At 38.8% G+C, this 17,906-nt stretch overlaps 1 protein-coding gene across 1 annotated transcript in view; it reads left to right on the plus strand.

The window, feature by feature from the left end:
* The first annotated feature begins 1,050 nt into the window (after positions 1 to 1,050).
* The window catches only part of WNT8B (Wnt family member 8B), a 50,904-nt gene continuing 34,048 nt past the window's right edge, over positions 1,051 to 17,906 (plus strand). The window contains exon 1 of the mRNA XM_075842729.1: positions 1,051 to 1,172. Coding sequence (XP_075698844.1) covers positions 1,108 to 1,172 — 65 coding nt within the window. The 5' untranslated portion in view covers positions 1,051 to 1,107. The remainder of the gene's footprint in view (positions 1,173 to 17,906) is intronic.

The following is a 17,906-nucleotide window of genomic DNA, read 5'->3' on the forward strand; positions in this document are numbered from 1 at the left end:
AAACACAGCAAAATATGCACCATTTTGTGTAGTTAAAAACACAGGAAATGGTGCGTTTTTATCGCAGTGGAATTTGATAGTTTCAACGGAATTGCTGCAGAAATTTTCTGCAGCAATTCTGTTACGTGTGGACAAGCCCTTAGAATTAGCGACTGGCTAATACAAGAATTGCACACGCCTAAAATGAATCAGGTGAGATACGACAGAACATAATAAAGGGAAAACTATTAGGACCAATGTTGATACCGCACATTTAAGGACTACACATAAGGCCTCGTGCCCACTTCAGTTTTTTTTCGTCATGGTGCTATTTGTTGTTTTAACTGATAGCACCCTGACACATTCATTTCAATGGGGCTATGCACACTTCCGTTGTCTTAACGGAACCGTGCAGCCGTTCTGTCAAAAATAGGACTGGTCCTACTCATTCCCGTTTTTGACAGAACAGTCTCTGCCTTTTCATTGATTTGGTCCGTGAAACATCGGAATGCACACGGAAGCCATCCGCGTACTGTCCGTGTTTCACGGAACCTTCATTAGCGGACGCACACCGGCCGACGGAAGTGTGCATGCAGCCTAAATCTTTGTCCTTCTCTGAATATCATATGCAATTTGCCATGGTCCACTGGGGGGATGTAGCTTATGACCCAGACCCTAAACACATTCAAGCTGATCTGCAAAGTCTCCGCTTCAGCTTCATAGAATTATGCCTTCTGCATCTCACCGTTTATATTAATAACAATTACTAGTGTGAAATGAAACCACAAGGTCCAGATGAATGGCATTACATGCACTGTACACATAGGATCCCTTTTTCTAGAACTCCCTCCTCCCTCTTAACTGCTGTCTTCTGTCTTGGTGTTTGTTTTATTGGAGCCTGGGGTGTTCTTTTGATCAACTCAATCTCTCTCTGGCACTTGAGTCCTGATTGGCTAAAGGGTTTAGAGGGAAAATCTTTAATTAAGTAGATAATCTCTTCTTAGTAGGTTTGCAGCTCCATTTCTCTACCCCCTTGGTTCTCACTTGGGATCCCTTACTGGTCCTGACTTAAACTTGCAGAAGAACAGTCTTTGCTTGTAGTGTCTCAGGGTTTTCCAGTGTTGGATTATGTTGTATATTGGCTCTCTGTTGATCATCTTTCTCCTACTTCTAGTTCATTTTGGGAATACTTGGTAAGTACCAGTGAGTGCCTCCTGTATGAAGCTAGGATTTATTAATACTATTACACCCATGTTCATACTCCTATTAATAAATGAAGAAGGTAACAGACAGGGAATGTTTTTCCCGAATTTGAGTTAAAGAACCAATAGTGGTTGATACAAATACACTTTCCAGATGTATAAGAATAGATAGATATTAGTTTATTATTAGATGTATTAGATTATACCTGTGCATGTATTATCATAAATATTATTTCTGTAAATCTTTCTGCTTCTAGAAAAAAAATCCTTTGTTATGTATAACTTCCTTTTCTTATAGCGTTGCATCTTTTAGAGTGCAGATCTGTAAATCCGTGATACATTCCTTACATCTCTCTCACTTCTAGACACATGCTGGGTTTCTAGCATGTGATGTAGGGTCATGAAATGCAGACATCTGATTTTGCCTTAACTAAGAAGTCTATCCTTTCAGTGATTATTAAATTCATACTGCCTGTATTCCATATGGCAATCTTCTGTGATGGACAGCCATGATTCTGAACATTTTGTTGTTGTACAATATGTTAAATGTTTTAATTTTCATGTATAATTATTGCATGTTTGAAACTAGTTATTGAGTTGCAAGAATGTTTTCTTGATTTTACCTTGTAACACAAAAGCCCTTTAATAAATTTGAATATTTATATATAACTAAATATACATACATACATATATACATACATACATACATACATACATACATACATACATACATACATACATACATACATACATACATACATACATGTTTGCAGAATAATCACCAAGTATATAATTCTATTTGAACAATGTAATGCATTAACTTATAACTCCCAATAGAGAGATAGATATTAGATAGATATTCGATACATAATAGATAGATTAATATGAGATAGATACCTTATTACAAAGTTGGTTTTCTCTTCTAAATGTTTATTTTTTTATGTTTATGCATTCAGTAAACCATTTGACATATTAATGTGAAAAATATTTCAAATGAATTACAGAAAAAAAAAAGCTTGAAATAGTTTTGATTAAAAAATTAATTTTCAAATAAAATCTAGACATGTGGTATATAGCACAGAGGAGAAATAAACAGTTAATACCAGTCAGCAGGAACAGGGCTAACTATTGGCTTGTGCATATGCCAAATGTTTCCTCTGATAATTAATGTGCAATGTATCTGTAAAACATTGATGCTAAATTTTCTCATGTGTAAGCATTAATTCTTAAGCTGGACATAGATGCGAGAATTATTTTATTTTTAATTGGAAGGGAGGGGGCATACAAAAATATATTTCCCATGATATGTAAGATTGTATCATTGTATCCTGTGAAATATTGTTTATTTATATTACCCCACATATATTTTACACCGGCAATATTTACTTAAATGTTAATGACCGGGGAAAATTTTTGCAACATGAACAATAAGTGTTCTGACCAGTGGAGCAGATTTGCATTGGTTGGGACCGATCGTTTTTAGCATCATAGACATAACAATTGTCATCAATAGCATTGGTCAGATCATGTATGATAATAGTTATGTCTATGACCAGCTCAAGGAGCTCTACAGCATTTATAATCTGGCTATTGATTTATATATTAATGAACATTACAACTGGACAGTCTTTTCCTTCATATTCTAAATGATGTAAACCTGCTGTGCTCTTGAATATTTGAATGTATCATAAAAAAATATAGTTTATTATTTTTTATTTCTGTACAGTACAAATAAATCCCTGTGAATTGTAAATGTTTCATATATCAAACTGTTGCTACCTAAAAAAAAAAAAAGGGCTAAATGATGCACCAAAAAATGACTTCTGACAATGTAGCAGAGCTAGTATTACTACACCAAATGGAAGACCTTTTTTTTAGGATTTAAGATCATAACTTTATTGGGGTTTTTGCTGAGGCACATGATGTACAGAAGACATTCCTAAATCTGCATTTTATTTATTTTTAAAGCTACTGTATTTTGAGTTTCAAAGTATTTTGTGGTAGTATTGAATCGTCAATAACTTTGATAAATAAGATATAGTAGCAGTTGTATATTTCAGAAATAAAACTATTATTCCTATATAGTAAACCAGTTTTTTGCTGGAATCACATTTTGCAGATTCTTCGCTAATTAGGTGGCATTGGAGATTTCATTGGCCAGATTTGAGATGCGCTTTTGGCAAATTTATGAGAATAATAGGCAAAGTGAGCAAATCGGCCAAATGGACAAATGCATTTGCTCATCCCCACGTCTACTAATTTATTAAGTCATTGACATAAATGATAAATAAATGATCTATTAGCTAAAAACAACTCCTACTTCTTTGGCTTTATTCAGACGAACGTAAAATACGCGCGTGCAACGCGCGTGATTTTCACGCGCGTTGCCCGGACCTATATTAGTCTATGGGGCCGTGCAGACATGTGCGTGGTTTTTGCGCAGCGTTGCTCCGTTGCCAAAAAGGCACGACATGTCCGTTGATTCAGAGTTTTCAACGCATCACGCACCCATTGAAGTCAATGGGTGCGTGAAAACAACACAGGGCACACGGAAGCACCTCCGTACGCACAGCGTTTTTCACGCAACACTTGTTAAGTCTATGTAAATGAGTTGAGCAGACTAGACAAAACAAGCACAAACCAGGAAGTGGCTTTTCACTTTCTGAGCACATGCGCACAGTTTAAACTGACATCTGCAGCAATAGTAGTTTTTTTACCTGTAAAACCACCCAAAAACAACAAACACGGGCCAAAGTGTGAGGTAACATGAAATCTTGATGCGAACATGTGCTCACAGCAAGCAGGTGTTGGAGAAGGTGTCTTTTTGTAGGCTGCCCTCTCCATTACTCCACCCTCCGTTGTTTTGACGCGCGTAAAAAACGCATGCCATACGCGCGTTAAATACGCTATCACGCTGCCCAAACGGATGCCACACGCAACTCCAAAGCAACCGAAACGGCGCTTTTTTCACGCGCGCAAAAACGCAACGTTCGTGTGAATCCAGCCTTTCAGTACCATAGTGGCCATTCACACAAGTTCATATACTTGCTGTTACTTCCTGAGAAGAGTCTAACCTTTCATCCTGTCCATCCTTACAGAAGATATTTTGTATCTGAGTTTGGAGACAAATGATAATAAATCAGTGAAGGATCATTTCTTTATGTGTGTGCACAAATGATCATGTTTCTCGAGTATGGGATGTAAAATGATGTGACCCGGTAATAATAGTGGCCACCACACTCCAAGGTCCTTTGACTTGGAATTCCCAGGAAGTTAAGCATTATTATTAGGATGGAATGTCTGGGAAATTTATGGAATCTGAGATTTGAAGTCACTTTTGTAATTAGCCTAAATGATCAGGATTCCACCTTAGGTCAAAGTCCTGCAAGATAGGACATAAGCAGTAAATAATGGTCTTCACATTCCTAACTCTATAACTATACTCATAGGTGATTGCCTTTCTTTTCACTAATAAAATGCATAAGAAACATTCTTTCGTGCTTTAACTTTCCATTTCACTGATGGAAAAAAATGTTTATTCGTTTTTAAGTCCGAGATTTTGTTGCAACCTTGCTTTACGTTTCTACTTGTATTTCTCATGCTGCGGGATCACTATTTCCCTAGTTCTTTGTCTGCGTGTCTAGGGGACTCTCTTCTATGTTTGCTCATACCAGAGTTTGTTATGCTGTTCTCTATAAAACCTTAAATCAAGAATAAGGGCTCATTCAAAACTCGTCCGTGTGGTGTGCGTGGAAATCACTCACAGCACACAGACCCATTGATTTCAATGGGGCTGTTCACACATGGTGAGTTTTCACGCAGCGAGAGTCTGTTGCGTGAAACTCTCTGCATGTCCCATATTGGTGTGTTTTCACGCACCTACGCGCCCATTAAAGTCAACGGGTGCGTGAAAACCACGCACAGCACATGGATGCACATGAGTGTGCTGTGTGTGATTTGCGCATCAATTCCATTGAAAAAAAAAAGTACTTTGCGAGTGCGTGAAAAACACATGCAACTCACAAAGCACACTGATGCAATAACGCAACGCACAGGGATAGATTTACACACGTTTTTTTAGGCTTGTAAATTTGTCACGCTTGTGTGAATGCAGCCTAATTTTTTTTTTATTAGTTTCTACCATTGGTACGTTTGTGACGCTAATGGAAAAATCTTAAAGGGTCTGCTTATTATCTTCCACCAGCAGTATAGGAATATAGAATTTGATGACCGAAAATAATCTACTAGTCCATCTAATCTGCCCTTTTTGAAACAACGCTGCTTGTCAATTGGCTGGGTCTGGAATTGTAGCTCATCCCTAGTTTCTTGAATGAGGATGACTGCAATACCAGACACAACCAGTGGTCAAGCGTGGCGCTGTTTCTGGGGAAAAAAGCAGTCCATTTTATCTAATCCTGGGCAACGCCTGTTAGGGATATTGTTACCTTAAAAAAATGTGTATATGGATAAATATTATAACATAAAAAATATAACTCCACTCAAACTGACCTGTCCACGGTTTAATGGACCACTTGTTACTGAACTGAATGCTGAGCAATATTCAATATTTGAGAGTGGTAAATTCTTATTTATTTATACATATATTCTTACTATTTAGAACAGTAAATAAAATGAGATTGTTTGAGTCATTTATATACACGAAAAGGAGGTGATGGTCACCCTTACAATTGGAAAAGGTTTTACCGTAAAGTAAATGCAGTAAAAAAAAACAAAAAAACTGTCTATCCTTCCTGCAGGGCATTTTTGGGATGAAAGTGAAGCCATAAAGGGTGTTTTGGATGTTTGTTTTCGTATAAGTGATCCTGAGATAACCGGCATGCTAATTACACTAAGCCTTTCCACTAATAAGATAAGACTTTCCTCAGTTTATGACTGTCATAAAAAGCAGGCAATCCTTTGGAAAACCAGACATGGGCATCCTATCCTTTGGAACCTTGTGATAACAATCCGATGTTTCCAGAAATATTCATGGTTTCTGGAATTATTTAAACTTTTGTGACCTTTCATTTTTATTGCCTTGGAATAATCAGAAGCCATCTTAATAAAATAAAACCTGTAAAAGCAGAAAATAGTAATGATAAAATGTACACAGAATATGAATGATATACAGCTGCTGAAATGGTAACACTTGAGTTTTGTATATGAAGACTATAAGTTTCCCATTTCTATGTGAATTGCAGTGTTGCCAGGAATAACTAGAGAGGCTGGTTTCCTATGGCTGTCACACGGCCGCAGTTTTATATCTGTATTACGGCTTCTTGAGTCGAGCTCCCTGCGACTTTACTGAACTTAAAGCCCTATGGCAGTCACAGTTCAGTAGAACTGCGGGAGTTCCGGGTGTTACGTCTGTAATATGGATACTGAAATGCAGCCATATTATGTCTGTGTGAAACTGGAAATGCCTCTATAGTTCTACTGCCTGTTACAGTCTCTCACTAAGGCTACATTCACATGGACAGATTTACGCGTGTAAAAAAAGTGCGTAAATCTGTCCATGGGCATTGCGTATTTGCATCCGTGTTGCATGTGTTTTTTACAAACACTTTTTTTTAAAATGTAAATAGTGTGTGGAACACGGACAGCACACAGATGTGCGCCCATGTGCTGTCCGTGGCTTTCAAGCACCCATTGACTTCAATGGGTGTCTAGGTGCGTGAAAGCGCACCAATATAGGACATGCGGTAAGTTGTTGTTTTTTATACGCTTCTTTTTTTTTTGTAAGATTTGATTGCTTGACTAAATAGTGGTAATTGCCTTGGTGGAAAGAAATATATACATATCTATCTGCAAATGAATTTACCTTTTGCGAAGTACTATTTACATATGCATTTTTTGCTGCATATTTAACAATTTGGGACACTTTCCCTTTAAAGAGACTCTGTCACCAGATTATAAGTGCCCTGTCTCCTACATAATGTGATCGGCGCTGTAATGTAGATAACAGTGGTTTTTATTTTGAAAAACGATAATTTTTGACGGAGTTATGAGCAATTTTAGATTTATGCTAATGACTTTCTTAATAGACAACTGGGCGTGTTTTCACTTTTGGCCAATCGGGCGTTGTAAAGAGAAGTGTATGACGCTGACCAATCAGTGACCAATCAATATCATACACTTCTCATCGTTCCCGCCCAGCTTCTTTCACTGCACACAGCGTGACCTCGTGAGATCACTCTGTGACGTCACTTCCTCCCACAGGTCCTTCACCGCCGGGTCAGAACAGAGAAAAACACATCGTCTCCAGGGTAGATTCTCTAGGGAGTTCACTATGCTTACCTGCACACTGTGATGCTGCTGCAGATTCAACTCTACCCTCTCGGACGCCTGGAGACGGTGTGTCTTCTCTCTTTCGAAACGGCGGTGAAGGACCTGTGGGAGGAAGTGACATCACAGCGTAATCTCACGAGATCACGCTGTTTGCAGTGAAAGAAGCTGGGCGAGAACAATGAGAAGTGTATGACGCTGATTGGTCACTGATTGGTTAACGTCATACATTTCTCATTACAACGCCCAGAAATCTAAAATAGGTCATAACTCACGTACAGCACCGATCACATTATGTAGGAGATAGGGAATTTATAATCTGGTGACAGAGCTTCTTTAAGCACGGCAGTATAAAGATGCTGCATTACCCTGTACTGATTGAACAGCTCTGAGGAAATCCCGTACAGGAATCAAAGGCGTCAGCTGGAACCATCAAGTTGCTCACGGCAGGTAGTGACTTCAACCATGCTTTACAATCCCAGGCAGTTTTGAATGCCATATCGGAGATAGCACAATCTGATTTCTTACTCCACCAAACTTTTCTTTAGACCTCTATATTATCTTAGAGGGGACTATGTTCTTATATGGATCACCTTAAAAGCCTTGGGATGAAGCTTACAGGCAGTTTGAAATAATGGATTGAATCGCAACTAAATCCGCGTAGCAGGCTCTTCAACTACATGGGAGTATTTGGTGGTGATATTAGACCGGACCTGGTCAAGACCTGAATGACTCACCTGCTCTCCCATTATTTCCTATGTGGTCTTTGGAAATGGGATCCAACTAAAGGAGGAAACGCTCCCTTGCAGTCCTGTCGTTTACTCCCTAAACCAGATGAGTATAACATGGTTATTTTGTGGAACCAATATACCCGTGTCCATAAATAGTTATTGCACTCAGTGGACATACTGTGCTGATCTATGTCTCAGAATATGCAAATATTTGCAAGTGTGAATGAAGTCAAGCGGCTTTTTAGAAAGGAAGAATTTGCTGGCTTTGAAAAATTCCAGTTATATTATTTCCTCTGTATTACCGATTCTCCACTAATGTGATGGGTTATTAAACTACTTATTGCATATCCAACTGAAGGAATTAAAAGCTCTTCTGCAGTCTTGGCGTTTGCATTTTACCTCGCGGACGACAAACAGATGAGTGTAACGTGGTCATTTTTTTCTTTTTTGAACCAATATACCCGTATCTATAAATCACTATTGCAATTGATGGGTAGACTGTTTTTATTCACGTCTCAGAATATATAAATAACTGCAAGTGTGAATTAGGTCAAGCAGTTATTTGAATTCAAAAGGAAGAACCTGTTAGGTTAAAAAAATAAAATAAATACAGTTACATTATCTCCCCTGCATTACTTATTTTGTACTTTTTAATGGGCTTTTGAATTATTTATTGTATATTTAAAATCGTAGATTTGTTTAGCCAACACATAGATGGGGGATATATCTGAATCTTGCAATAGGAATATAGTCTATTTGCATTTATGTTAGAACCTGGCCAGGTGGTGTTTTTAATTATTTTGTATAATGTTATGAAAAGTATCTCTAGTAATCTTTCTATAATTCAAATAATAAATTCATACAAATTATTTCATATCTCAGAGTGCCTGCTATGTTTCTGGAATCTTTTTTTTCTTTTTCAATAAATTAGCTTTTTCCTGAGCAGGATAGCTACTGTATTTTTTGGGATCTTTATTAGATACGGTGTAAACCATATTTTAGTCTATACATGCAGTAAGTCTCACGCAACGGACACTCGGGGTGTGAAAACTCACGCATGTGTGGATATCGCCATTGAAATCAACAGGTCCATGTGCTCTGCGTTGTTTCAATGTACGCGGACGAGAATTGCGCTCGTTTGAATGAGCCCTTGCAGTCAATGATATGGCTATTGCTTCATCTATGTAGTTCACTCTGTATTATACTTGGTATCTCAGAGACTGCAGTATGTGAAGACGCACGTATATACAGTAATAAACATTCCTTCATATAGTGCGGCTCCAGAAATCTCTGCTTAGAGACTGACCGATATAGCTAAATGATAACTGCAACTGTAGTTCTGCTAAAAAATATATATATATATTTGTAGTAGTACACACTCACAAGTCATAGGTAAAAAAAAAAAAGTACTCAAAGATGCAAAGACATGTTAAAACAAAACACTATGAATGAATTTCAAAGATGCCGTGAACAACTACTTACACATTCTTCTTAGATGTCTGTGACAATGCAATGCAGACACGGTCTGGTATGTTGGTTTGAATAACCCTTTTGCAAAACCTTTTTATTTTTTATTAAATGGGTTCCCCTGATCACAGTGTCCTACTGCTGGGACCACCAGTGATCATCTGTAAAATGTTGGGGTACCTGGCAGGCGAATGTTCAATTCCCCTACAGCGCCACTACAGGAGAAATTAAAAATTACACAGTTGCCATCCGTGTAAAAGAGTCCAAGTCCTCCAGAGCGACTGGTGATATTTGTATTAACTCTCTTCTCTAAATAATAGATGAGGGTCCTAAGTGGGAAATTCCTCCCTCTATTAACTCAGAATAATAGAGTGTTATAAAATGGTGTTTTTTTTTATGGGTTTTAATGTTTTTTTTGTGGTTAAATTAGAATGAAAAATGTTATTGTCATAAAAATTCTTACAAGAACCCCGAAGTTACATATCTTATGTTTCTAACCTCACATTATAGAGAACATGCTTGGATCTAGGAAATTGACTAATACTAATTTCTCTAGAACATGTATAGTGTCCTTTCAGGGATTTTAACAAATAAATGTTCCAAAATTCATGGACTATTATTGAATTTAATAACTATTATACCCATGCTTATTTAGCTTAAAAAGTACATTATCCTATATAAATATGTGTATACACAGAACCTGAATGGTGGTACACAGGGTTCTAAAGGTCTATACTCGGTGTTCCACCACATGTTGCCTCTGTGAGGAACCATATTTTTTCCATAGAAGTAATGCTTTTAGTGGGAAAAATATCTCGGCAATATGAAATGGATTGGAACATGCTACCTCTGAGGGCCTCCGTAGAGAATCTGAGAACCATGATGTACAATATGGGCCTATTGGATGTGCCCTATATGTGTATGTCCAGCTGAAGAGGTCCACTAAAGAATTGGATGTTGACTGCATTGTAAAGCATTGGTATATTGTGACCATCTTCTCTGTAGTAAAAGGCAAAAACAATAATATTGGAGTCCCTATCTAATTGAATTTGTTTCCTGATGTTCCACCTCGCTTGCCCCTGTCACACGGAGCCATGGCTGGGGACGAGCGGTCGTTACTCCCAATACATTATTATCTTGTCGGCAGCACGGCTCCCTAAATACAGGGAGATGTGCTGCCGACAACGATAATCTTTTACTTTTTTAAAACGATGCGACCAGCAGATGATCGAGCATTTGCTCATTCATCTGCTGATCGCTGCCCTTTTTTACACAGGGCAATTATCGGCAACGAGCATTATATGAACGCTCATCTGCTCGATAATCGTCAAGTGTAAAACCCCATTTAGGCTACATTCACACAAACGTGGCCAACCTCAGACGTGGAAAACTGCAATTTTTCATGTCCGAGGTGTACCCGTGCGGGACGCGTTATCACGCATCACCCATAGACTATGGAGGGATGCACGAAGCGCAAAAAAATAGGACATGTCCTATTTTTTCACGGACCCTTCACACGCTCCTTTGAAACAACAGTCGTGTGAACGACCCTATTGAAATACATGAGTCCGTGTGACGGCTGTTGTTTTAACGGCCGTCACACGGACGTGATACGCTCGTCTGAATGAGCCCTTACACTAGCAGTTTTCTTGATTTTATAAATTTTTGTCATAGACAAGTTTGCTGGTGTCAGCTTAACACAGTACACATTGAAAAATTAACAATTTAGATAAAGGCAACTGCGGATTTTCAAAAAGGCATGAGTGATCACAGACTGTGCTAATGTGTTTGCCCAGACCTGGAAATTCTTGTAGTAATTGTGTTAATTGGACATGAGAACGAACATAAAGCGGAGCAGAGATAGAGTGGAATTTATTCATGAGCAGGAAATATAGTGGTCCTATGTATTGTACAGTCTTATCTGGACAAATGTGCTTTCACAGTTCTCGCAATCCGAAACGTATCTCCATTCTATTAATGGCAGAATATATACAAGAAAACCGTTAATAATACAAATGTGCCTGTATATAAAGCCGGACATAAACGTACGTTACATTAACCTTTCTGTCAGAAATTAGGAGATTAGAAACCCAACAGTCAACGAATGTTTGTATATGTGAAGTCTAAAACAAGGACATTTGGCCTCTTCAAAGCTGTCCATTCACTTTGACATAGTCCTATTGCAGATTAGGGAATATTACAGTTCCCTCACAGATCCACTTCATACCAGGTGTGACTGGGTTTAGAGTTAATAGGATTATGATAATGTTGACTGGTCACCAGCATCAATGTTTTTCCACATGTTCTTTATCCCTTTTTGTCCTGTGGTATCAGAGGTTACCTCTTCAAATTAATCCCCTTGGTATCCTGTTTGGTCCTAAATGCTTTACAGGAACACAGCCCTTAGCATTCCCCAACCTAAATACATTTGATTTGAAGAGGTCAGATGAAGTGCTTGGAATAGTCCGTGAATGGAAACACTAGAATTATGCAGGCCTGCAATGGTTGTTACCCCTTCTTTCAATATCCTGTTTTAGAAAAGCTCCATAGAAATGGTTACCAAGTAATTAAAAAAATATGTGGTGTGCGTGTTTTAATTTTAAGACTTTTCGTAATTAAATGTTATTTGGAACTTGATTTGAGACACAACTAAACGTGTTGAGGCCCAACCAGAAAGTTGCAGCCGTATCCGGTGCAAATGGTTTCAGTTTGTCACCATTGCGTAAGGGTTCCGTCGTTTTGACGGAATGAATAGCGCAGTCGACTACATTCCGTCAAAACGGCGGAACCCTTACACAACAGGGACAAACTGAACCATTTACACCAGATCTGTCACCATTGAAATCAATGCTGATGCAAACTGAAACCTATGGTTTCTGGTTGTTTCAGTTTGGATTACATTTATGGGTTCCCCTGATGGAAAGCTCGGACGGAAACCATGAACGGAGTCCCACCGCAGATGTGAACAAAAAGCCTAAGATTTAAAAAACAAGCCCATCAAGTTCAGATATGTTGATTTAGGCAAATCTTTTATATGCTGATAGGAATTCCATGTAGTATTAGCCAGGGGATCCCAGCTCTCAGACCTGTTCTCTTTATTATCTAAGTGAAAAAGTTAAAGGAGTTGTCCAGTTTAAAAAACGTATATACCCTATAAAGGAATTCTGAGGTAATAGAGGTGGTCCTCTATTCAGGATCCTCATCTCTTGGTCAGTAGAGGGTGGTAACAAAGAGCGTCTTGAGCTCTGGAAGACCTGTCCTGCATTACGCGGACAAGTCATTGATATGAACAGGCACTGTGTAATGCTTAATTTCTCCTGTGGTGGTGCTACAGGGAAATTGAACACTTACTGACAAGTTTCCCCACAGATAACAGCTGTGGGTCCTAGCAGGGGGACACTTTGTAATCTTCTTATTGTCAAGGGACCCTTCTAATGAGTAGGGATTGTCCAAAGCGTAGAATGCCTCACCACCTCTGTAGGGGACAAAATCTTGTCTGCAAATTTCAATACACAATTCCTGTTCATTTGCTAAATTTTTTATGGTTAAAAAAAATAATAAACAACATTTGGCATGTTGGATGCAACATTTCTTTTCAGAATACTTTTATTTCACAAATATTCTTCGGTCTTCTTACATGCGTGTCTGGGGACTGAGAAGGCCATTTCATAACTTTAATCTTTTGTTTGTAACCCCTTCCCTGTTTGGCCACTTTTGACCTTCCTGACAGAGCCCCATTTTTAAAATATGACGTTTCAATTTATGTGGTAATAACTTAGGAATGCTTTTACCTATCCAAGCGATTCTGAGATTTTCTCGTGACACATTGGACTTTATGTTGCTGGCAAAATTTGCTCAATTTAATTGTGAAAAACACCAAAATTTTGTGAAAAATTGCAAAAATTAGCATTTTTCTAAATTTTAATGTATCGGCTTGTAACACAGGCAGTTATACCATACACAATTGTTGCTAATTAACATCCCCCATATGTCTACTTTAGATTGGCATCATTTTTTGAACATCCTTTTATTTCTTAGCAGACATTTCCCACATTTACAAGAAAATTTCAAAAGGCTATTTTTACAGTGGCCAGTTCAGTTGTGAAGTGGCTTTCAGGGCCTTATATATTGGAAACCCCCAATAACTCACCACTTTTAAAAAATTCACCCCTCATGGTATTCAAAACCGCATTTAGAAAGTTTCTTAACCCATTGGACATTTCATAGGAATTAAAGCAAAGTAGAGGTAAAATTTACAAATTTCCTTTTTTTTTGTTGCAGAAATTCATTTTTAATCCATTTGTTTTGTAACACAGAAAGATTTACCAGTGAAATGAAACTCAATATTTATTGAAAACTGGGAGGAATCCTCTGGCTCACCTACAACTCGTCTCGATCAAGACTTCGCCCGGATCCTGCGCGACAGCACACGGCAAGGAAATAGAAGAAAAAAGGATTGATCCAGCGCTTATGGAACATATTAAAAGGCAGCAATGTTCCAAGTTTATTTTCCAATATTAAAATGATTCTCAAAGTGCATAGGGGTGGTGACAATAGCCAACATGTTTCGGACAACGCTCTTGTCCTTATTCATGGCTCGTCCGAAACGTGTAGGCTGTTGTCACCACCCCCATGCACTTTGAGAATCATTTTAATCTTGGAAAATAAACTTGGAACATTGCTTCCTTTTAATATCGTCCATAAGCACTGGATCAATCCTTTTTTTCTTCAATATTTATTGCCCTGATTCTGCAGTTTTAGGAAATATCCCACATGTGGTCCTAGTGTGCTACTGGACTGAAGCACCGGCCTCAGAAGCAAAGGAGCACCTAGTGGATTTTGGGGCCTTCTTTTTATTAGAATATATTTTAGGCACCATGTCAGGTTTGAAGGGCTTTTGCAGTGCCAAAACAGTGGAAATCCCACAAAAGTGACCCCATTTGGGAAATTAAACCCCTCAAGGAAATTATCTCGAGGTATAGTGAGCATTTTGACCCTCCAGGTTTATTGCAGAAATTATTGGAAGTAGGCCATGAAAATTAAATTTTTTTCAAAGGAAATGTTGGTTTCGCTAATTTTTTCTCATTTCTACAAGGACTAAAGAGCAAAAGGCACTGCAACATTTGTAAAGAAATTTCTCTTGAGTAAAACAGTAGCCCATATGTGGTCATAAATGGCTGTTTGGACACACGGCAGGGCTTAGAAGGGAAAGAGCGGTATTTGGCTTTTGGTGCTCAAATTTAGCAGGAATGGTTTGCGGAGGCCATGTTGAATTTGCAAAGCCCCTGAGGGGACAAAACAGTGGAAACCCCCCAGAAGTGACCTTATTTTGGAAACTACACCCCTCAAGGTATTCACCTAGGGGTGTAGTGAGCTTGTAGAAATTAGTGTGCACTCAATGTTGCAGAGTGAAAATGGGAATTTTTCCATAGATATGCCAATATGTGGTGCCCAGCTTGTGCCACCATAACAAGACAGCTCTCTAATTATTATGCTGTGTTTCCCGGTTTTAGAAACACCCTACACGTAGTCCTAATTTTTTGCCTGGACATTCGACTAGGCTCAAGAGTGAAAGAGTACCATGCGAAGTTGAGGCCTAATTTGGCGACTTACAAAGTATTGGTTCACAATTGCAGGGCTCTGATTTGAAGTAATAAAAGAAACCCCTGAGAAGTGACCCCATTTTGGAAACTGCTCCCATCAAGGCATTTATTAAGGGGTGTAATGAGCATTATCACCCCACAGGTCTTTTCCATAAATTATAGCGCTGCGGATGGTGCAAAGTAAACATTTTCCTAGATATGAGATTTCAGTGGCAAATATGCCGTGCCCAGCTTGTGCCACTGGGGAGACACACCCCGAAAATTGTTAAAAGCGTTCTCTCGGGTATGGCGATGCCATATATGTGCAAGTAAACTGCTGTTTGGGAAGGCTGTAGGGTTCAGAGGGGAGGGATCGCCATTTGGCTTTTGAAGCGTGGATTTTGCTTGGTAGATGTTTTGTTTGAAGTATTAATGGTATTTCAGTTTATAATGTGGGGGTACATGTAAGCTTGGCAGAGTACATCAGAGGCATAGTCAGGTGATATAATAATGGGGTAAAGAAAACAAATAAAATAATCCATCGATGTGTATTACACTGTGACACAATCCTTTATGCACATGCCGCTATCGCACTGATAAATGTCCTTCCTTATCCTCCTTTTGGTCCACACTCCGCACCTTTGCAGTTTGGGGAATTTTGCTGGGAAGTGTTGTCCTGGTATAATACGGGCGCCCTCGCTTCTAGCAGATATATTTGGCCCCTACTCTTCCTGGTTCCCTAATTTTAGGGCCTTGATATTTTGCCTCTTGAAACAGTAGAAATGTTCCCCTCGGGCCTGCACAACTGCATATTTTTTTTTTCCGGGCTTATTGGAGCCTTAACTAACTTTATTTTTTGATAGACGTAGTGGTATGGGGACTGTTTTTTTGCGGGACGCGCTGTAATTTTTATTGGTACCATTTTGGGGTACATGCAACTTTTTGATCACTTTTTATCATATTTTTTGGGAGGCCAGTTGATCAACAAACTGCAATTCTGGCATAGTTTTGTTTTTTTTGTGTTTTTTTTTTATATACAGTGGTCATCATGTGTTTATAAATTAAATGTTAACTTCATTCTGCGGGTCGGTCCAATTCCGGCGATACCAAATTTATAGCACTTCTTTATGTTTTACAACTTTTTGCACAATAAAATTATTATTGTAAAAAGAATGTATTTTTTCTGTCGCCAAGTTGTGAGAACCATAAAGTTTTCATTTTTTAGTTGACTGAGCTGTCTGAGGGCTTGTTTTTTGCGAGACGAGCTATAGTCTTTATAGGTACCATTTTTGGATACGTGCGACTTTTTGGTCACTTTTTATTCCAATATTTGTAGGACAAAGTGACCAAAAAACAGAAATTCTGGTATAGTTTTTTTACGGGTTTTTTTTACGCCGTTTACCGTGTGGAATAAATAACATAATATTTTTATAGTTCAGGCCATTACGGTCACAATGATACCAAATATGTATGGTTTATTTTATTTTTTTGAATAATAAAGGACTTGAAACGGGAAAAGGGCGATTTTATTTTATTACTTGAAACTTTTATGATCTGTTTTACAACTTTTTCACTTTTTTTTTACACTTTTGTTTTTTAAGTCCCACTAGGGGAGTTGAAGGTCCAACGGTCTGGTTTGTTTTTTTCTAATACATTGCACGACCTATGTAGTGCAATGTATTAGATCTGTCAGTCATTCACTGACCTCAAGCCGATTAGGCTTCGCCTCCCAGTGGGGCCTAATCGGCTTCTGTAATGGCAGAGCAGGAGGCCATTGTTAGGCCTCCTGTTGCCATAGCAGCAGTCGCTGCCGATCTGCTAGCAACCTCTAAGATGCAGCGATCGCTGCATCTAAGGGGTTAATGGCAGGGATCGGAGCTAGCACCGGTTCCTGCCATTACAGGTGGATGTCAGCTGTAACATACAGCTGACATCCACCGCTGATGATGCCGGCTCAGCCTCTGAGCCGGCGCCATCTTGCCGTCGGCTACAGAAGCCTTTCAGGCCCCGCCTCCGGGTGGGGCCTCAACGGCTTTCGTGCTAGGCAGACCGGGACTCCAGTATTAGGCTTCCGGTTTCCATTGCAGCCACTGGAACCTCAGCAATTTCATTGCTGCAGTGCCGATGAGCTGCAAACACCTTAAATGCAGCGATCGCATTTGACCGCTGCATTTAAGGGGTTAATGGCGGGGATCGAAGCTAATTTCAGTCCCCACCATTACAGCCGGATGTCGGCTGGAATACACCGCTGACATCCGGCGATGATGGCACCGACTCAGATTCTGAGCCGGTGTCATGCATTTGTCGTATAGACACGGTATGGACACGGCAAAATGCGGGAAGCACTGGCTTTCCATGAAATATCCATACGGCAAATGTCGGGAAGGGGTTAAAGTAGTTCACGGTTGATTTTTTATTTTTTTTTAAAGTATGGTTTAGAGCATAATCTTGTTGCGATATTTCACTTTCTTCACCATCTTAATAAACCTCAACAAATCCTGGAAGCCAATTTTATAAAGTACAGTAAAAAATAGTGTAGTACCATGTTAGCCAGAAACAATATGCAATGTTAAATACTTTTGTGTCAAAAAAGACAAAAGTAATGTAGGTATGATACCTTTATTGGCTAACTATAAGGGTATCTTCACACGGTCTATTTT

Source organism: Rhinoderma darwinii, chromosome 11 (genome assembly GCF_050947455.1).
Source record: "Rhinoderma darwinii isolate aRhiDar2 chromosome 11, aRhiDar2.hap1, whole genome shotgun sequence".
Lineage (NCBI taxonomy): Eukaryota > Metazoa > Chordata > Amphibia > Anura > Rhinodermatidae > Rhinoderma > Rhinoderma darwinii.